The sequence below is a fragment of the Elephantulus edwardii genome, unplaced genomic scaffold, assembly GCF_000299155.1.
Source record: "Elephantulus edwardii isolate Elephantulus edwardi_28Jun2011 unplaced genomic scaffold, EleEdw1.0 scaffold00040, whole genome shotgun sequence".
Classification (NCBI taxonomy): domain Eukaryota; kingdom Metazoa; phylum Chordata; class Mammalia; order Macroscelidea; family Macroscelididae; genus Elephantulus; species Elephantulus edwardii.
The window spans coordinates 8,868,429-8,890,353 of record NW_006399790.1 but is presented as its reverse complement, the minus strand read 5'-3'; the positions used below and the strand labels follow the sequence as shown (position 1 = coordinate 8,890,353).

General features: G+C 39.5%; 1 protein-coding gene across 1 annotated transcript in view; it reads right to left on the bottom strand.

Annotated features, from left to right (window-relative positions):
* Positions 1-21,925, bottom strand: part of LOC102861291 (interleukin-1 receptor accessory protein-like 1-like) — a 1,697,309-nt gene that overhangs the window by 45,054 nt on the left and 1,630,330 nt on the right. The window contains exons 7-8 of the mRNA XM_006885045.1: positions 7,464-7,596; positions 3,969-4,114 (exon numbers count right to left, since the gene is read on the bottom strand). Of these exons, the coding sequence (XP_006885107.1) occupies positions 3,969-4,114; positions 7,464-7,596 (279 nt within the window). The remainder of the gene's footprint in view (positions 1-3,968; positions 4,115-7,463; positions 7,597-21,925) is intronic.

Below are 21,925 nucleotides of genomic sequence, written 5' to 3'. Positions count from 1 at the left end.
TATTATTGTGATCAATATATCTAAACAGAACCATTTAGAAGAGGATTGTTAATGAACAGTTTGTTAATGTGACAGTTTCAAAGCCAAGTGTTCACTAAGAAGCAGAGTTTGGTGTTAGGAAAGTTTAATATCCATGCAATTAAGAAAGCAGATGATGGCATTCCAAATTATATTGGTACTTATTTCCTGTGCATTTGATCTTATGAATAACCATCACAGTGCTGGATACATAGTAGGCTTTTAACAATTATCATCCCTCTCACTGCATATTGGAGCCCTATTAAGAGTGAGTGAAATATAGCTGGACTGCAAGTCTGGCAGAACTTTAACTGTCCAAGTAAGTACGTTCTCTGGCTGTTAGAATTGATCACAAATGAGGTTATCTATGGTCAAGTTTCCTGGTACATTTTTATTTGGCTTTTGTAGAATTAAGTTTCTGTGTGTTTAAAGATCTAACATCTAGCCTAGCTCAGTGCTAGCTGAATTATTTACTGTAGGACCCTCTTAACATTAAGGAAGAGTCATAAGATACATGAGTGGTCTCTCCAAGAACCCAGAACACCTATTGGAGAGCTCCGAAGTAATTTTTATTGTGTTAATGATATTGAACAAAAGGTAACAGGAGTAGGGGGTTGGGGGGAAGGTAAAACTGACAAAGGTATGTCCTGACATACTTGTCAGAAGAAATAATGGTTTGCCATTTATGAAATCTATATTCATCAAATACATTAATATGTGTCTCTAAGATAACCCAAGGGATTTATGAGCCAGTGGTAGAAACATACGGTTACAGTGACAGCTTCCCTTATCTTCAGTGAGCCTTGACATTTAGAACTACTTACACAATTGTTCATGTAACTGCAACTTGGCTCTTTCAGAGACTCTAGAATTAAATACGTAAGTCTATGTATTCACGTGCATTATACCAGACTAACCTCACATACTTTCTTTTTAAGAGAGATGCTCTCCATATGTGACCTTGAAGGAGTCATTTGGATTCTTAAGGTTTTTATTTTACTAAGAATGAAGTGTTGTTAATGTTGTTGTTGACATATATAAATTTGTAGGATATTTTAAATGACATGATTTTAACACATTAACATTGGCCATAACCCTCTTCATCATGTTTGAGGCATCAGACATTGGATTAGATTTTAAAATAATTTCCTTGATTTCTCCAATATTTCTTTTTCTAGAAGCTTTAAGAACATTAAAACCTCCCCACTTCCACCCTAACACTGCCATTGAGTACTTCCTACCTTCTAGGACAGAGTTTCCTCACAGGGATTTGAAGGCTTATAATCTTTAAGGAAGCAAGCAGACTACCCATCTTTCACCCAAAGAACAGTTGGTGGATTCATACCATGACATTTTGGTTAACAGCCCAATGCTTACTCTACCATGCCACCAAGGATCCTTAATCTTGAGCCACATAAGCTAAAATCAGCCTGGGAGGGGATAGTTCTCCCATCCTGGTTGTTTGGGTTTGCAAAATGACTCTAATAGCTGTATTTGCTGATACAATTAATTTTCTCTTTTTCCCTATGTTCTCTAGCTGTCAACCAAAAGGGAAATGTAGTGTCCAAGTCAACAGATTTTACATGCACCCTGTATCCTCTCTCTAGCTAACTATCTCCCTTCAGACTCTTTAATTAAGAGCATATTCAAGTGAGTGCCCAGACAAAGAAAAGGGTTTTAATCATACAAATGAAGAATGAATAAAAGTGCCAACCAAGTGAAATCTGGCCAATTAAAGGCCCAACGAGATCATGGTAGTTGTCATCAAACTTTTGAAGAGCTGTCCTGAGAAAAAGGATTAAAAAGTAGAGAACAGAGGACACTGGGTAGGAAAAGAGTAGAATGGGGATGAGTATTAATAGATGGTTTCGAAGATAGAATGGATTCCCTTGAGAGAGAATGCAATCTATATAAACTGAGACACTGCTTGGGAGAATGTTGTAGAAGGCTGAGTAGTTCAAGTTCAATTAGATAACACTGAGTTACTGCCGACCCTGAGAAGCTGTTACTGTCCGTATATATATATTTTTTACTTCAAACCCCTTCCTTGACTGAATATCTGTATTAAGCTCGAAAGAAAGAAAACCCACATTGTCAGTTGCTGTTTGCTGTTCCCTTCTACTCAGATGTCTCCTCCAAAACCCTCTTCTAATGCTCTAGTCACCTTGACAACAAGGCATCTGTCTTAATGGCCATTAGTTTCACTATTCAAAGGGACTTTGCTTCATAATAAAGTGGGAGGAACAATCTTCAGCAGTCCCTTTCTTTTCCATCCTCAAAGAGTCCAAGATTAAACATATGCTTTGAAATGAAAATCATTGTAAAGTTGCTGAGTAAGGGAACACTGCATGTATTTGGTCCAAAGAGCAGAAAGTTTTCGGTTGGCAAATGTAAGAAAGAAGTTTGTCTCTTGTACATGAAAAATTCCACTAACTATACAGTATGGCTCAAATTGGATTATTATTTCTATTTTAAAACAGGTCAATCCATATACATCAGCATGCACGCGCGCGCACACACACACACACACACACACACACATACATCTACATATACACTCTTTTTTTCAACCCCATTCATTAGATGTTAGAGCTGCTGTGGAATCAGTGTTAGTGTGGCAAATATATGCTCAGCCATGACTTATCTTACTTATAAATTATTATTATAAATGATGCAAGGAAGTTACAGGGGTAAAAGTTAACCATGAGAGAAATGAGGAAATACTGTAATGGGAAATCCATTACACACTGTTCTGACACTAAAAGAAACCCTTTTCAATTAGGAATATAATTTTTTTACTTAAACCTATTTAGATTGTTTTAACTCAGCATATCTACTTCTAGTGATAAAATATAACATTTAAGAAACTCCCTACGTAGATGATGTGTAGAAATTTGAACCCTCAAGCCACTCTACCACAGAAATTAGGTGGCCTCCTCCTATTAAGATTTTTTCCAAGGCTTAAAATGAATTTTAATAAGTTGATGATGCAATATTGGTCCATTTCTCTTGTAGCTATATCCTATCGAGGCAGAACTGACTTCTAGCTGATCCACTAAGAGATTTTCAGAAGCAGGAAATTGCAAGGGAGGAGAGTATCCATTTCTCTCAAATTTAGTGTATTAGAAACAGTAAAATATACTGTTGTTATTGTATGTTGTTGAGTTGGTTTTTACTCATAGCTGACCCTCCAGCAGGTTTTCAAAGGCAGTAAATCACATGGAAGGCGATAGTCCATCCTTCTGCAGAGCAAGTGGTGAATTCAAACCACGTGCCTTTGGGATTGCAATGCAGCTTCTTGCTACTAGGCAACCAGAGCTCCCTAGTATACCAATAAAAAAGATGCACAGCATTTTTATTTAGTTATAGCTAAGACAGACAAGGCTGAGCTAATATCAGGCCTTCAGCATACAGCAACCCTGTTCTCAAGGCTGTTTGTGCCTATGAAGAAAAGTTGTGAACAGTAACATCTTAGGCACAAAAGGGCCATTTCTTTTTTGTCCTCATTCAAGAAAAAGATGCCCTTCCAGTAAAGATGCACAGCATCAGAAGGCCAGTGGAGGGTAGATATGAATTGGAATTCAGTAGGATTTTGGTTTCTCCTGTACAGGCTCTGTACCAACTCTTGATCCTTATTGCCTTCTTTCTTTATTTCAACAGATTTAAGAGCAGATACTATAATTATTTTTCTATATGCCAGGAACTTGAAGCTCAGGGAAATGAAGTAACTTGCCTAAGGTTTGATGGCTCGAATAAAATTTCATTGTGGAGCCTGAGTTAATCAACATCCATTATGCTCTCTGCTCCAATGGCCCTTATGCTGTTGGGAATATTTCCTTTAGGGTAACTTTGTGTAGAAAACCAGATTTGTGTTTGGAGGGAGGCTTTTTAATGATTTCCTTTTCATTGCAAGTTCAATTGACCACTCAAACTTAGATGGTGACACTCACCTCGCTTATGGAGGAGGACACTGGCATGTCGACGCCCGTTTCCATTTTCCACATAACAGGAGTAATTTCCCAAGTCACCTTCTTCCACAGAGTCCACAATTAATGAGATGGAAACTTCTTGTTCCCCAAGATGCTCCTTAAGAATTCTAAAGTATAAAGCAAAACAAAAAACCCACACAAACAGACACAGACATGAAAATGAAAGAAATGTAGATGAGTCTGATATAAAACTACCCCCAGCATTTGTGCTTCCAATTTGGCTAAGAATTGATGCTATCTTAATTAAATTATATCATGCCCTTTTCTTCTTCACTTCTAATGAGGAAGCTTGTCTTTGTAGATGCTAATGAAGTTGCAGTTAATTATCTCCCTTAGCAGGACAATCACACTGTCATAACAAAGTGGTGAGAGAGACCTTGAGGATAAGTTTACAAATTGCCTTCACTTTAAGAAGAAATATAACATAAAGGTGAGAGGAAATTTGAATGTCTTGGACTGGAAACCTAATTACATATAAACCAAAAAACTAAACCCACTGTTATCAAGTGGGTTCCAATTCATGCAGTTTTTGTTGTGTGTCATCAAGTTCGGTTTTCACATGGGAGGAGATTGCCCATCTTTCTCCTGAGGAGCAGCTGGTGGATTTGAACTGTGTACCTTTGGGATTGCAGCCTGGCTTTTGACCACTAGGCCACCAGAGTTCATATTTCTAACTTATAAGAGACCCTCCGTTGGGCTTCCAATTCTGCTTAACAGTAGGATGCTGCCTATCTTTCTCCCACAAGAGGGGCTGGTGGATTGAATCCACAAATATTTCTGTTAGCACTGTGCCACCAGAGCTCCTTTAATTTAAAAGGAGAGAGGAGAGAAAGCAAGGAACATTTCTGAGCTATTTTGACATTTGTTGTCACCTACTACCATGATGTTTTTAAATGAGAAAAACCAATTGACTATTTTTAAAGAAAAGCAACATAATAAGCCTGTAGATGAAGTATTCTGATAGACCGTTTAATTCTGACATTTAAATTAATGGTGAAAACTCACTACCTTCACTCTCAAAGATTTTACTAATCTCAGAGCAAATGGAAAACTTTTTCAAATTAGGATTCGCTTTTTCTGTGATCTGAACGTCTTCACCGCCACCCTCCCACCTGTCTAATAACTCCTCTCTTCTCAACAATTCTTAATAGAAAAGAAAAGAAAAAATGTCTTTTTAGAAACATTCTCAGAGTACATACAAAATCAGAGGGAGAAAAAATTAGGTGGTTTATGGCCTCTTTTCAGCATTAACATTTCCAAGTCTATGGACAAAGGCAGCTCTGGCAGCTTAGTGCATAATGTCTCATACTGCTAAGCAAAGGATTGGCAGTTTGAATCCACTAGTCATTCTCAGAAAGAAAGATCAACAGCTTATGCCCCTTAAGATTTACAGCTTGGGAAACTTGATGAAGGGTCACTAGGAGTCAGAACTGGCTTGATGGCAGTGGGCGGGCAAAAGAGAATAATGAAGATTTACGTATAAACAATTACAAACATATTTTCTCACATACTAGAGAATTTTCTCATCTGGACTTTTAAGAATCCAACAGGAACACTCTGCAGTACGATAGTCTTGTATTTGTTTCGGGGGGGGGGCAAAGCCCCCATAAAATAGTCTTATATGACAGTTTTACAGTTTTTAATTTTGTACTGAACAACATTTTCTCTTATGCCCTGGATAAAAACTTAAAGGTCTTGACATTTAAGAAGAGGGACATTGGTTAAAATGTTCATCTATACCCAGAAGATGCAACCTTTGGGTAGAGGAATGCTTTGAAGTGAGCAATAGTTTGATTCTGTTATAACTCAGTTGTTACTACTATCTTTCCTTATTTACTTTATGATTAAAAAGAACTGTGAGGCCCTAGTGATGCAGGGTGTAGTGAGTGGGGCTGTTAACCGAATGGTTGGCAGTTCAAATCAACCAGCTGCTCCAAGGGAGAGAGATGGGCAATCTCCTCCCATAAAGATTTAAAGTCCTGGGAACTTGCTGGAGGGTTGCCATGAGTTGGAATCCCCTTGGCAGCAGTAAGTGTGGATCTATAAGCCAAATTGTAGTCATCAGTGAATAGCTTGAGGTGATTGTCAATTGCCCTCCAGTCACTGCTTCATGGTTGCGCCAAGTGTGCAGAGGAGAACTGATCCCTAGGATTTTCAGGGTCGTGATCTTTCAGATAAAAATTGTCAGGCCTGTCTTCTAAGGTGCCTCTCTGTGGGGTTTCGAACTGATAACATTTCAGTCTGTAGTAGTCCAGTCCTCAACGTGTTGGGTCATTCAGGGACTTTTTAAAATACTTCGATACTTAAAAGTAAATGCATTTCTTTCAAAATATGCTTTCAAAATGGATAGTCTTTTTAAAATGGCTCTTTTCTTGGTATTATTGTGTCTAAGTAAATAGCTCTGGTGGCCTAGTGGTAAGAAGCTGCACTGTAATCCTGAAAGCACGCAGTTCAAATCCACCAGTTGCTCTGTGGGAGAAGGATGAGTAATCTCCTTCTGTGTGAGTACTGCCTCTGAAAACCCCCCCAGATGGCCAGCTTTGGGTCAATTCCAGCTTGGCGGTACATAACAGTGACAACATATAAATAGTTAGAACTTATTGTCCTACTAACAAAGATGATGGGAACATCTTGCATGCCCTTTATCACCCCTCTTAACCTGTTAGCTCAAATGTGTGAAAGCATTTAATAGGAAATGGCAGAAATTGTGTGCAGTGGAGCACTGCTGTTGGTGTTAGGTGCTCCAGAGTCAATCCTTTGAGTAATGGATCTGAACTTTGACCTGTCATGTGCTATTCTCATCATCTCTGATGTGCTTGAGCTCATTAGCATGCTACGAGCACTCAGTGACACTTTGTCAATCTATCTTATTGCAGGTCTTCCTCTCTCTCTCTCTCACCTTTCCAACCATGATGCCTTTTCCCCCCAGGACTGGACCCTCCTAACAACATCTACAAAATATATCAATGAATCATTGAGTGCTAGTGACAGCGCCAATGTTTCCTCTCATAAATGGAGGGGAAAATAACATTTAGAAACAAAAGGCACACTAGCCCATTGTAGTTCATCTGTAACGTTTTGGTCCATCTCATACAGAGGATATTCTCTCATGAACATGCTGCTTTAGTTGCCTTAATTATTTGTGTTACTGGTTTGCAACTCCCTGCCTCTTTGTCATTAACTTGTATTTTTTTATAATGTTGTTGTTGTGTACTGTCAAATTGGAACCTGACCCACAGCTAACCCTCTCGCAGATTTTCCAAGGCAGTAATCACACGGAGGAGATTGTCCATCCTTCTCCCTTGGAGCTGCTGGTGGATTTGAACCACATGCCTTCAGGATGGCAGCACAGCTTCTTGCTACTAGGCCATCAACTTTTTTCAGCTTACTTTCTGGTCTCTAGTAGACTAAATGCTAATCTTAACTATGTAAGGTAAGGAGCAAAAATTATTTTACCTAATGTCACTTTCCCAGACTCGATTTTCATCCAGATCTTCAATAAACTTCTCTCCTTTCATCCAGTAAATTAAAGGACTGACATCGCCGCTGTACCCAAAGAACGCTCTGCAGGTTAGATTAGCGGAGTCGCCTGTGGAGAAAAGTGATGGAAATGTATTAGAGAACTATTTCTACACGCTTATTTTAGGCACACTTGCAGGTAACATTTCATTTTGATCACTTCATTGACTTAATGAAACATCTCTAAAAAGAACAATTTTTCAGATATTTCCATTCTTTGTCAAATTTACAGAATGTGTGCTTTTGACAGCAAGGCTTGTTTAATGGAATGAGAGTGGCTTATAAGATCTCAAAGAGTACCAGCCAGTTGTTTTGTAGAACCTTGTTCAATTTAGGTTTGCTTAATGTTTTTCTCATGATTAGATTGAGGTTCTATATTACAGGGACGGCCACCAAGAGGCGATGAATTCTTCAGAAAGTAAGGTATCAGGAGGTGCCCAATATAGATAATTGTACAATTTTTCTCAGGCAGAAAGACAGTATTTTCTCAGTCTTGAATGTAGGAAATGAGAATCAAATACTTGACTGGGAAGGGAAAAGTAACTCTAAGATCTAAAGAAAGCAATAGTGATTTTATTTTTTTACTTCATGAGGAATAATAACTAACACATGCTTAGGTAGGAAAGCACATTTACAAACAAATGAACAGCTCAGGTGTATAAATATATGGGATTTTTCATTAGAAGTAAAATCAATGACACTGCTGTGGAGATTAGTTTTTTTCCAATATGCTACTCAGGAGATCCATCCTAATGGTGAATAGATTGGTGGATTGCTTTAAAAGGTAGGTGGAGGTAGGACTCCGAGGTGGAAGTGAATTTAGTGCTTGTAGAAGGCAAAGTTTCATTCTGGACGGTTGTATCTTGTTCTTTTTTCTTTTTTTTGCAAGCACTTGGTGTCCCCACCACTTGGCCAGCACTAGAGAACTGAAATATTCCAGAATGTGCTAGTTTTAAGAACCCCCTTCCTCTAAGTGGAGCTCAAAATCAGAGCATGTGATGTGGTTCTGCAAGGTCACGTGACAACTTGGACAGGGGCAAAGGGATTTCCAGGTGTAGACATATACAAGGATCTAAAAAGGAGACCAAAAGCCAGCATCTGAAGGTAGCAAGCTTTGCCAATTAATTACCTATAGTGCTGCAATGTGTTAAATGTTCAGCTTCTAACTGTAAGATTAGAGGTTGGAATCCACCAGCCACTCCATGGGAGAAAAGACCAGGTGATTGGCTCCGGAAAGAAAAAGATTCTCAAGACGCTGACTCCGGCTCATAGCCATTGACTCGGAACTGGCTTATGCCTGGCTTTCTATCCAGTTTCCATATTTCAAGTGATTTTCCATCTTTCTCCCTCAGAGCTGCTGGTGGATTTGAATATCCAGAGAAGAGCACCTCTTGGATTGGCTGCACAACTCCATACGAAATCTTGGGACATTTTTACCTATATGTATAGGGTCATTATGAGTTACAACAGAATAAAAGGAAGCCATCAGTTTTGTAGAAGTCTCTGACAACTCTTGTGCCATAAGACCCAAGGAAGGAGGCTCCTAAAGCCTGGATACCTCAGAGGTAGGCTATGAATGAATAGAAACCATCTGGCAAAATTGTAATTTCACTGATCCTATGCTATAAATTCAGAGAGAAGCAGAGTTCTCTTGCATTTGTCTGTCTTAGCTCAGCCACGAACATACCTAGATGCAAATTCCTTCTCCAAGTTTCACAGTAAGGAGCATTTTATCCGATAAAATTAATCTTATAATTTTAACGATGGTCATTATATATGGATAGTTAACATATAAATTGCTGCTCTTTCAATATGTCTCAGCTGGGCAAGCTAGATCTTTCTCATTTTATCATGTTTTTGCTCCTGTCAGCATGTTCTTCAAGGAAGAAATTCCTCACAAACTTTGACTCTTAGAACAGTCGTTGTTGACCAAATAAAGCAAGTGCACAAAATGTCTACAAGCTTTTAAGAAGTAAAATGGGCTGCCAAGAGGGTTCCTTTCTTATTAGGTTTTTGTTCATAAATATTTTCATAATGATAGAATTTCCCCCCCCTCCTTTGGAGACTATTTACTTTACAAAAAGGATAGGTGAATGCCAATCTTACTAATTAGAAGTGATCCCTAGATTTCTATGGAAAGCGTCAGTACAACATTATTTGACCACAGTTGATATTTACATGCACAAAACAATTTTAGTGTAATATCCCTTAACTTTAGACTTTCATAAGAGCACTCTAGCTTTTATACAACTGGACTACTTGTTATAGTGTCATTTAGTCATGGATTAAACAGTTAGCTTTAAGATTTACACGACACCATCATTAGTATCATGTGCAGACAAAATTGACATATATTACAGGGTTTTAAAAAATATATAAGTCAATAATTTACACAGTCTATCAAGGAATCAAGTCTTAGTTTTCACATGGTACTTAATGACTGGGATTCATGTACAGACATCTCTAAACATTAGCTAGTTTTCTACTACAACTTTGCTAAATATGGGAGTTTGTAAGCAATGAACAAGCCACGTACGTCTCAACCTGACACTCTTTAGCAGGAAAGCTCATGGAATCTTTCAGTGGGATCTGACTGTATCCCTCTTATCACTCACCTACCTTCCCAGATCAACGGATTTGCCTCTCTTAAAATTCTTCTCTCCCTACAGGCCATGTGCTGACCATACCTGAGAAGGGCTTAAGTAATTTGCATGCTCACTGTTGCTCACTTAGTCCTTGACCACCTGCCTCACCTCTAGATCTGTTGTTGTCTGTCATCAGGTTGGAATCAACTCATAAATAGCCTTCCAGAGGGTTTTCAGAGGCTGTAAATCACGTGGGAGGAGGTTGCCTATTGTTCTGCAGAGCACCTGGTGCATTTGAACTGCATGTTTTTGGATTGGCAACTCCTTACCACTGAGCCACCAAAGCTCTTGTTTCTCGGCGGTGGTTCTATGGGAGCCTCTTCTCAGGCGAGGTGCTCTCGACTTGGATGTGACTCATTTGTGGTTGTTATGTACCTTTGAGTTGGAACAGGCTTATAGCTGACTCTCTAGCAGGTTTTCCGAGACAATCAATTACATGAGAGGAGAGTGCCCATCCTTCACTCATGGAGCACCTTGTAGATTTGAACCATGGGCCTTAAAGATGACAGCACAACTGCTTACCACTAGGTTGCTTGAGCTCCCTGGCTATGGCTCCTAGTGACCTCTGGGAAACCTTGCTCGATCCTGTGCCATCCTCACAGCCTCTGCTGTGTTTCAGTCCACTGAGTCACTGTGTCAGTCCATCTTGTTGAGAGTTCTCCTCTCCTTAGCCAACCTTCTCTTTTTCCAAGTATGGTATCCTTCTCCAGGTACTGGCTTCTCCTAATAACATGCCTAGAATATGTGCAGCCAGATTTCACCATCCTTGTTTCTAAGGAGCATTGTGACTGCCTTTCTTCCAAGTTGGGATTGTTTAAGGGCATAAGGATAGAATCTTTCCAGACTTAGGCTGGGAAAGCCATGGACTCAGGAGTGGAATTCATGGAAGGATGAAAAGGGGATAAGGAGAAGAATCGAAGAGCACGCCCAAGAAAAGAGAACACGATCAGGGTGGGAAAAGGGACATTTGGAGGAAATTATATCACTGTAAAGTGACTGAAGCGAAAGTGTGACTTGGCTGTGCACGCACATGAGTGCGCATGCGTGCTCAGAGGGAGGTGGTTGCCATTGAGTCAGAACCAAGCCAGAACTGACGCTCCAGGGGGTGGTCAGAGGCACTTCTAATTGCACAGAAAAATATTGCTCATCCATCTCCCGTGGAGCAGCTGGTGGATTCGAACTGCAGGCCTCTGGGATTGCAGCACAGGAGGAGGAGGGGTGAAATGAGGCATGAATAGAGCACAAATGAAAACATGTTGCAGATGTGGGACTTCCTTTTAAGGGCAGTGGGGAGCAAGAGAAGGGCTCTTAAGTTAGGAGCTGATAGAATCACACCTGCCTTCTAAAGAATTCATCCTAAGTATATCTGCAAAGCGGAGCTTGGATCAGAGAGACTCAAGAAGATGGAGAATGTTGCAGTACTTCAGGATCACATAAGGACAGTCACTGCAATGATCAGATTAGTGCCACATAATTTCCTAAAAAAGATAAAACAGGTGATAGTAATGACTACAGATGATCACGCTGTAGGTCAATATGAGAATAGGGAACCTTTTAAAGAAGAAGAAAAAAGGATAAACTAGGAAGCTTGATAAGATAGAGATTTTTCTTTTTTTATGTGCATCTCTGTGCAATAACTGAGAAGTGAAAGCGAGAAAGAGGGATTGGGGATCTGCCAGCTGCTTCTCGGTCCAGACAGAATAGAAAGTTAGCTTGGGCAGAGCGCTGGTCTGGGAAGAGCGGTTCGGAGCGGCTTCTCTTCATTAGACTAGTTTGTGTGACTGAGCGAAAAAGCCCCACTGCTCGTCCTTCTCCCAACTCTGCCAGTAGGAAGGGATGCTAGAAGCCCAGTGGAGGCAATCCTGAGAGAAGGCCAGGGAAGTGTGCACTCATACCTGACACTTTACCCAGGGACCTCAGTGTTGGGGGGAGGAAATTAGCTCTAGTTGATACTTTTCCTTTAAGAAATTGCATCAAATTCAATGAATGTCAGATAGAAAGCTATGACTTTAGAGGCCACATGAGCACAATCTTCTGTTTGAAAGCAGAAATAAGGGATCAGGAGTTGAGAGACAGTCAAGGGACAGGGTATGTATCAGAAGATGATGATGGTATTCCACCAAATAAGGGCCAAGAGAGCTTAATAGCAATTACCAGGAAATACTTAGGAAAAGACTTAAATTCTTAAATACTTTAAGAAAAGACATGGGCTGTAACTGTATTTCTCACTTGAGCTCATGAAGTAGGACGTGCTAGCTTGTATAGCAGGTTTTAAAGCATCTGAGTTTTAGGAATTAATCCATCCTCAAGTTTTATAATCTGTTGCGGTCCTTACATTACATTCTCCTAATCCCATAGCTTAGTGGTAAGGAATTTCTCTGCAAATCCAAAGGCGTATGGTTCGAATCCACCAGGTGCTATGTGGGAGAAAGATGGGCAGTCTCCTCCTGTGTGATTTACTGCCTCTGAAAACCCACTGGAGGGTCAGCTATGGGTTGGTTCCTACTTGACAGTACACAACAACAACAACCCTGTTCAAAAAAACACCTCTTATGAAAGAATATACTGAGTAGGTTATTCTGTCATTTCTCTTTCTGTATTTTAGCTCTAGCCAGTAGGGAGTTGCACTGCTCACCCAAAGGCAGCAGCCAGCCTTGTGATGGTTCAAATCCACCAGCGGCTCCACAGGAGCAAGGTGATCAGTCTCCTCCCGTGCTATTTACAGCCTCCTGAAAACCCACTGGAGGGTCAGCTATGAGTTGCTTCTGGTTGATGTCAACAAATTGAGTTAACAGCTCTTACAAGAGCCCAGATGGCATAGTGGTTAGAGCACCAGGCTGCTAACTGCAAGATAGGTGATTCAGATGTGATGTCTACTCCTATGCAGGTTGAAGCTCAGATATGCTTTAGTGCAGTTCTGCTTTGTCATACAAGGTTGCTAAGAGCCAGAACTGACTGGACAGCAGCAGGTTTGGGTACAACCCTTGAACTAACTAGTTGGTTTGCTTGTGGTATAACTAGCAACTTCCTTGTGTATTCCCTTTCTGAAAAATAAGCTCTTTCTTTAATTTTATCAAGACTCGTCTTGCATGGATTAGGAACTTAATAAAGATATTCAAATTAATAATTTGCTTAACATCTACTAAACTTCCGTTTGCCCTTATTTGTCGTTTGCATGGCTTGATTAATTAAAACCTGCATGTCCATAGCCTATCTCAACAGGGAAAGTCTAGTTTGTAACTTAGCCCTCAGTGTTGCAAATGCACAGGCTTATCATTCAGATGTTATTTCAGTGGTACAAGTACTGATTAGGAAATGTTTCAAAATTCTCTGAGCTGGTAATTATTAATGACTGAATGGAAATCCAAAGTCTCTGTAAACTTTCATTAAAATTAATAATCATAAAAAAAGAAAAAGAAAAAATTAAATCATAGAAACTTTAAATGATACAAAAAACAAAGGTAGTAAAGTGCTCAAAATTCCCTCGTTATTTTACTCATATAAAATAATATATTTCTCCTTTTTTTCCCCTGTTACCTTGCTGTTCTTGTATCCCTGGATCTCCCCAGGCATATTACAGTCTTAGAACTTTGCACTGGCTGTTCTTTCTGTATGGAATGCTGTTCTAGACTTCCAGAAGCTCCTTCAAATATTTGTTTCAATCTCCTCAGTGAGGCTTATTGTGAGCAACAGTTAAAACTACAGCTACCACTCGATTCCCTCCTATCGTATGCTTTCTTTTCCTCATAATACTTATCACCTTCTAGCATTCTGTTACTCAATGTGCAGAGAATTGCAGAAAGACATTTACTTGTGTTTTATTGACTGTGCAAAGGCAGTTGACTGTTGGAATCATAACAAATTATGGATACGATTGAGTAGAATGGGAATTCCCAAACACTTCAGTGTGCTCATGCAGCACCCATGTGTAGGCAATCATTTGAACACAACAAAAGAATGTTGCATAGTTTAAAATCAGGAAAGTTATGTGTTAGGGCTGTATCATTTCATCTTACTTATCCAGTCTTTGTGCTGAGTGAATAATCAGACCAAACGGGAATATATGAATAAGAATATGGCACTAGGACTGGAAGAAGATTCATTAATAACCTACCATCCATAGATGATACAACCTTGCTTGCTGATAGCTAAGAAAACCTGAAACATCTATTGATGAGTATCTGAGACTATTTCCTTCAATATGGATAACATTTAACATAAAAAAACCCCAAAAATCCTAACAGCTGGACTCATAATCAACTTCATGTTAGATGGAGAAGAGATTGTCATTATCAAGGATTTTATTTTTCTTGGGTCCACAGTCAACACTCATGAAAGTACCAAGCAAGAAATCAAAGGATATACTGACCCAGGGGAAACTGCTGCACAGAACTGTTTTTAAAATGTTAGAAAGCAAAGAGGTCATTTTGAGGAGTAAGGTGCACATGACCAAGGTCATGGCATTTACAATCACCTCATATGCATGTGAAACCTGGACAGTGAATAAGGTAGACTGAAGAAAGTATGCCTTTGAATTATGGTTTTGGTGAAGAATATGAAAAAAAGCTATGGACTGTCAGGAGGACCAGTAAATTTGCCTTGAAAGTAGAGTCAGAATGTTTCTTGGAAATGGAGGTGGTAGCACTTGGCTTCACGTACCTTGGGCATATCATCAGGAGGGACCAGTTCCTGGAGAAGGGCATCATATTTGGTAAAATAGAGGATTGGTCAAAAAGAAGATGCAATGATGGCAACAATGGGCTCAAACATAGCAAAGGTTATGAGGATGGTATAGGAGTAGGTAGTGTTGTACTTAGTGTTACTATAAGACAGTCCCAACCAGAGAGGACCTAACACATAATAGTAACTAACACACACTCTTAAGGCGGTGATGGGTCAGTGGAAGCATTTTTATTTTTCATGCAGGAGACCCGGTTTTGATTCTCAGCCAGTGCAGCTGCAACACAGCCACACATCATCTGCTAGTGGAACCTTTGTGCTGTTATAATGTTGAACAAGTTTTGGAGGTTTCCAGCTTACGATGGACTAGGAAGAAAGGTTTAGTGATCTTCTTCTGTAACTCAGCCAATAAAAATCTTATGAATCACAGTAGTTTGATCATTGGGTTTCGGTGGACCAGGACGACTCTGACAGCTTATGACAACAACTTAATACCATTATGACGGAGATACTGCATAGTGGTGTACAGTACACCTCTTGGGAATCCTGGTGGAGTTGTTAATCATTTTCTGAAAACTAAAGAGTCAGCAGTTCCAACTCACCAGTGGAAAAGAGTAAGTGGCAACCTGGTTCCCTACAGATTCTAAGCTTAGAAACCCTGTGGGGCTGTTCAACTCTGCTCTTTGTTACTGTTGTTGTTAAGTGCCATCAAATTAGCCACAACTCCTAGCGACACTCTGAACAACAGCTCTATAGCCTGCTCTGTCCTGCATCTTCCTCACAATCTCTGCCACGCTGGAGCCCACTGTTCACAGTTACTGTGTCAATCCATCTTATTGAGGGACTTCCTCTCTTTTTCTGACCCTCTACCTCTCCCCACATGTCCTTTTCCAAGGACTGGTCCCTCCTAACAGCATGCTCGAAGTATGCAAGTCACCATTCTTGCCTCCAAGAGCTCCCCAGTTGCATTTCCTCCAAGACAGGTTTGTTTGTTCTGTTGCAGCCTATGTCATATTTGACATTCTTTGACAATATCACAGTTTAAAGGCATTTGTTTTGTAGGGCTGTTTTAAGTTGGAACAGGAGGATCTGGTGGTAAGCAATTGTATTTTCAACCCAAGGACATGCAGTTCAAAACCACCAGTCTTTGCCTGATGTGATACTGTCCAGTACATTTTTTTCTTTCACAGAGAGATGGATATGATTAAACAAACTACTAAATCTCTCAACTGAAATAAAATTTTTTAGGAAATATGTAAGTTGTTGTCATGGTGGTGGTTGTGGTTGTGTACCTTTGAATCAGAACTGACATGTAGCTGACTCTGCATTGGGGTTTCAGAGGCAGGAAATCTCATGGGAGAAGATGGCCCATCCTTCTCCCGCAGAGGAACTGGTGGATTTGAACCACTTGACAGAACAGAGTTTAGGGCTGTTGTACATAGGGTCTCTATGAGTCGCAAGCAACTCGATGGCACATAACAACAAACAACAACAACTTTTGTGTTGGCAGCACAATTCCCTACCACTAAGTCACCAGGACTCCCTATATGAACTATAGAGAGGGGTCCCAAATTTTGAGATGAAGAATACAATTTGAAGTACAATTCCAAGTTATATTATAGACTCAACGCTATTGCTAATGAAAATACAATAAACATAAACCTAAAAAAATTATTCTGTATTGATTTAGAAATGTAAGTAGACTGCACTGTCAATAACTAACCTGAAGAAGTATAATGGTGGGCCTGGACAAGATGTGCTTGGTCCAAACAAATAGCAAGCTCGATTTAAAAACAATGATAACACTAGGAAGTATTTGTCCCTCAGGTAGAAATACACCTCTTTGGAATCAATATAATGATAAAAAATGAACTGCATCTTCTTCAGGGCATTGCCTTACCACAGCTGAATAGTGATTTGGAAATTAAAAGAAAATAAAAATGAATGTGACTCCATAAAACAAAATAAATTAGAGATTGAAGAAATAACTAAATACCCTTTAAATCCAAATAGATCAACTAGGGGAAAATGCTGTTGTTAGGTGCCATAAAATTGACTCCAAATCATAGTGACCCTATACCTTGCCCCTCTACCCCAATCCTGCACTGTTGTCACGCTGTGTCTTAGGCCGCTCTTGCAGTCAATTCCTCAATCCATTTTGTTGAGGATCTTCTCCTTCTCTTAGCCTCCACCTTTCTCAGCATATTCTTCTAAGGACTTGTCCCTTCTGACAATATATCCAAAGGAAGTGAGGTGAAGTTTCATCATCCTTGCCTCTAAGAAGTACTCTGACTGCACATCTGCCAGCAAAGATTTGTTTGTTCTTTTGGCAGTCCACAGGATATTCAATACTCTTTACCAACACAACAGTTCAAAGACATCAGTTCTTGCTTGGGCTTCCTTAATCATTGTCAAATGAATCTGAGGCACTTGAAGAATGATATGGTTTGGGTAAGGTCCTAACTTCAACTTGCTTGGTTTCACAATCAACGCTCTTGGCACCAGCAATCAAGAAATCAAAAGACGAATTATACTGGGAAAGTCTGTTGTCACAGACTTCTCTAGAGTACTGAAGAGCAATGATGTCAGACTGGAGAATAAGGTGTGCCTGATTCAGGCCATAGTCTTTGCAGTTACTTGCTAGACATCAGAGTTCTGGACAATGACTAAGGATTATAGAAGGAGAATTGATACCTTTGCGTTATGGGGCTAGAGAAGAGTGTTGAACACACCATGGACTGCTAGGAGCACAAACAGGTCAGTCCTGAAGAGGATAAAACCAAGCTGCTCCCTGGAGATATTTTGAGGCTCCATCTCACATACTTTGGGCATGTGGCCAGGAGGGAGCAGTCCTTGGAGAAGAGCATTATGCTTGTAAGGGTGGAGGGATAGCACAGGAGAGGAAGAGCCAGGTGGATTTACTCAGTGACTGCAGAAATGGGATTAGGTCTGTCAGAGATTATGAGATTGGCTCAGGACAGTGCAGGGTTCAGAGCTGATGTACATAGGGTCACTATGAGTTAAAGGAAACTAGATGGCACATAAAAACAACAACAAGGTGCATCTCAGTCTTTAAACTGACATCCTTGTTCTTTTAAAGACATTCTTGACAGCAGATTTTTCCATGCAGTCCAGCTTTTTATTTTTGACTGCTGCTTCCATGGGTGTTGATTGTGGACAGCACAGGGTGGGTAGAGTTTCCTTCTTTGGAACGTAGTGTTACTATGAGTTGGACTGGACTCCACAGCACCTAACTCAACAGCGTTTCTAAGAACTTTCACCAAGACCTTACTTTATAATCACCTAACTCAACTTTTGCTAACTTCCACCAAGGTTTTATTTCATAATCTCCTTCTCTTCTATAATGTCATTGAGCTTAGAAGAATATTCTTTCAAATGTTTTATTATCTTCCTTACTTAAGTTGGGGAACTCTGGTGACTCAGTGGTAATGAGTTGCACTGCAAACCTAAAGGCACAAGGCACCAGCTGCTTCACTAGACTGATGGGCATTCTCTTCCTATGTGATGTACTACCTCTGAAAACCTGCTGGAGGGTCAACTTGGAGTTGATTTCAACTCAAGGGTACATAACTTCAACAACTGCTGAAGTCTTTGTTAAGTGCTGACAAGTTGATTCCACTCATAGCAACTCTGAGTGAAAGAGTACAATTGCCCCATAGAGTTTTCAAAACTGTGTTGTTTACAGGAGCAGATCACCAGGTCTTTTTCTTGTGAACTCAGCCTGTGTGGGTCTAAATTGCCAGCCTTTCTATAAATAGGTGAACACTTAATCTTTGAAACACCATAGCTCCCTCTACTTAAGACAATGAGTGTTATATGATAAGGCATTATATGTATGACAACAATCTGGAACAAAGAGTGCATTGCAGGAGGGCTGGGCGCAGTTAGGGGAGGGGTGAAGAAAATGTGCAACAATGAAGGAAAAATTGAAAATAAAATATTAAAGAAAAAAAAAGACAGTGAGTGTCAACATTCATTGTCAAAGATTCTGTATCTCCCCAATTCTAATATAACAAATCCGGGCCGTTTAGGAATTTTTCATTCTTAACAAGTATCCTGGTTCTGGTGAAAGGGTTTGAGATAGTGGTCACAGTTTTGGGGGGGAGATAAACCTCTCTAGAACAATTTCTTTTTAACTTAGATTCTGTTTAAAGTAGAATTGGAGCTTAGAAAAAGGCATGAGATTGGCAAAGAATTCAGGCAGGACTCTTAAACAGGAAGCAAGGACAGGGAGGCCAGAGAAGAGGAAATAGAGTTCAAAATAATGACAGTGCTGGGTAGAGATGTAGCTGCTAGAGATAAGATGTAAGGTTACAAGGAGGTCACTCACAGCTCACTCTAAGCTTAAGAAATACATTCTTTTTTCTACAGGAATGTAAAAATAAAGCACATTTCAGTGGGAAACTGCTCATAGCACACTCTTCTGGGTTATCAGATTCTAGCCCTTTCTATGACTTTGAGGTATTTTTCAACGCTTTGTAAATTGTCAGTAACTGATAAATAAATTCTGTCCTGTCTGGTATTGAAGTCCCTCCTTTGCTTCCTTCCATTCATTCATAGACTAGTTTGTCTCCATTTGCAATATATCTCAACATTCTTTTATCTGTATAAATCTGCCCTTTTGAGATTTTTCTTTGAACTAGTTATAACGTATACCTGGCGCTCTCACATCATATAAACTAAAAAAAGAAAAAAATAAAGTGTACTAATTTTCTACCTGTTTGCGTTGTGATATCATCATTTTTCTGAAAATTCTCTTAACAAGATTACAGAGCTTGCCTCATTGCTTATCACTGCCATTAAAATGAGCAACATTTATACAAACATGTATGTTGGGTGACTGAAGGATTTTATGAACACTTTCTTTATTCCTCTTCCCCCCCACATTAAAGCATCAGCAATATAATTGTATCTTTACTTTGTTCAAATCTATTTAACTTGTTATCAAAAGCAACTATCCATCTTCCCTATCTCTAGGTCTCTAATTTGCTGTAACATGCAGTTTCTGATAAGGCAATTGCAGTCTGTGATACAGAGTCAAACACTGTAGTTCTTCCTTATCCTCTTCAATTAAACCTAATACCAGACTCTATAGATTCTGACTCATAGCTGGAGATTCTGATTCATAGTGAGCCTATAGGATAGAGCAAAACTTCCCCATGGGGTGTCCAACACTGTAATCTTTACAGAAACAGCAACTGCCATATCTTTCTCTCTTGATGCAGTTAGTGGATCCAGACTTCTGACTTCTCATTCAGTAGCTGACTGTTTGAACACTGTGCCACCAGGCTTCTTCCTCTTATATGCACATATTAGGGGGGAAAAGAAAAAAAAAAACCCTCTCTCTGATACTCAAGTGAAAGTGCTAATTCTATTTACTACACTCCGCCAGAAATACAGGAAATTAGCATTAAGAATCTACATCTTCCAGGGACGAGGGAGGCACTCTTATTTAATTTTCCTCTCCATTTAGTTTCCTTGTTTTACTTCAAATAATAACACATTTAAGCCATGGCCTAGGGAGTCGCACATATCAAATGTATCCATCTGCCAGGACTAGAGCCCAGAAGATAATGGTATTCTTGCTGTCTCAAGTTGATACCTGTAAAAGCTCCAGTAAATTGCACTAAATGCTGCTGCTACCTTTTTTTGGCAGAAAGGTGCACCGTCAGCTCAATCTTAGCAGGTTCAGAAGGAAGCGCTCTAAAATTGATCATAAAAAATCATTTGCTATCTGAAATGAGAACAATACATGTCCTACAGCAGACGTTCAAGTAGGCTGGGATGTTGAGGGGGCCTTAAAGGAAAGATGATGTATTTTTCCTTAAACCAGTGGGTTTCCATTTGGCAGAAGGGGCACCTGTTATTTAGTGCAACCTTCTTAATTAGATATCATTTGGCCCTTTCTAAAACTGCTGAGCGAAGAGTTTCTCCACTAGAGGACACTCTATAACTTATTGAAGCATACAAAAAAATTTTTTTAATTAAAAGAAAATTTCTCCCCCAATGAAAAAGCGTCAGCCTCAGAGATCTTACTTGCTGCAGTTACAGCAGAGTGTTTTGTTCTTAAATGAGATGTTGAATAGGAGAACTCTACTATTTCCTTTGCACCATTCATTAATCATGTATATTAAAATTACTCTATAGTCATCGTAAAGAGAAATGTTTTGACAAAAACATTATCTAAAAAAAGTAAGTTGTTTACAAGACGTGTTTCTCTTTTGTCAGCCATACTCAGTGGCTGTTATTCCAGAATGCTTCATTCAAAAATGAAAAAGAATAATGAAACTCTTCTCTGTCTCTCTCTCTCACACACACACAACCTCCTCCTTCCCTCCACTATGTCAGAAAATAAAAGAATGCTCCCTTGGAAGGCAAATAAATATTGAGACTTGTGGCATGTAATAGTTGCCAGTATCAAGAATTATAGAGATTTATCTATGAATTTAAAAATAATGGAATGGCAATGAGAGGGAGAGTTTGTATTCAGCTCATTAATTGGAGATATTACTCTGGAGGAATGCAGCAAGGACTGCTTAAATTCCAAGTGATAGACATATCACATACTCCCAACTGGGCAATCTCTTCCCCCCATGCGACTAACTGCCTCTGAAAACCTGTCAGAGAGGATCAGCTATGGGTCAGTTCCAACTCTACGGTACACAACAACAACAACTATTGAGCTGTAGTGTTTGATTTCTTTATAAAAATAGATTTTTTAGCTAACCTCTGACATAATTCTCTAGCTTTTTAAGGATAAAATAACCTACAAATAGATTGTAAGAGACTCTAAATAAACACAAAACAATATGGAGTCACTGAGTGAATATGCATTTATAGTTTCTCAAAGAGTGCCTGACCCATGGTGATGGAGTAATTGCGATCATTTTTAGATGTGGTTGAGTCAACTCAGACTTACGTACAATAGCAGGAAGGATTGCCCTGCCCTGTGCCATCGTTATCATTGTTGATTCCTTTGAGTCTGTTGCTATGGCCATTGCACAATGCCTTTTTTTTTTTGTTTTGGTTTTTTTTATTATTAAATTTTATTAG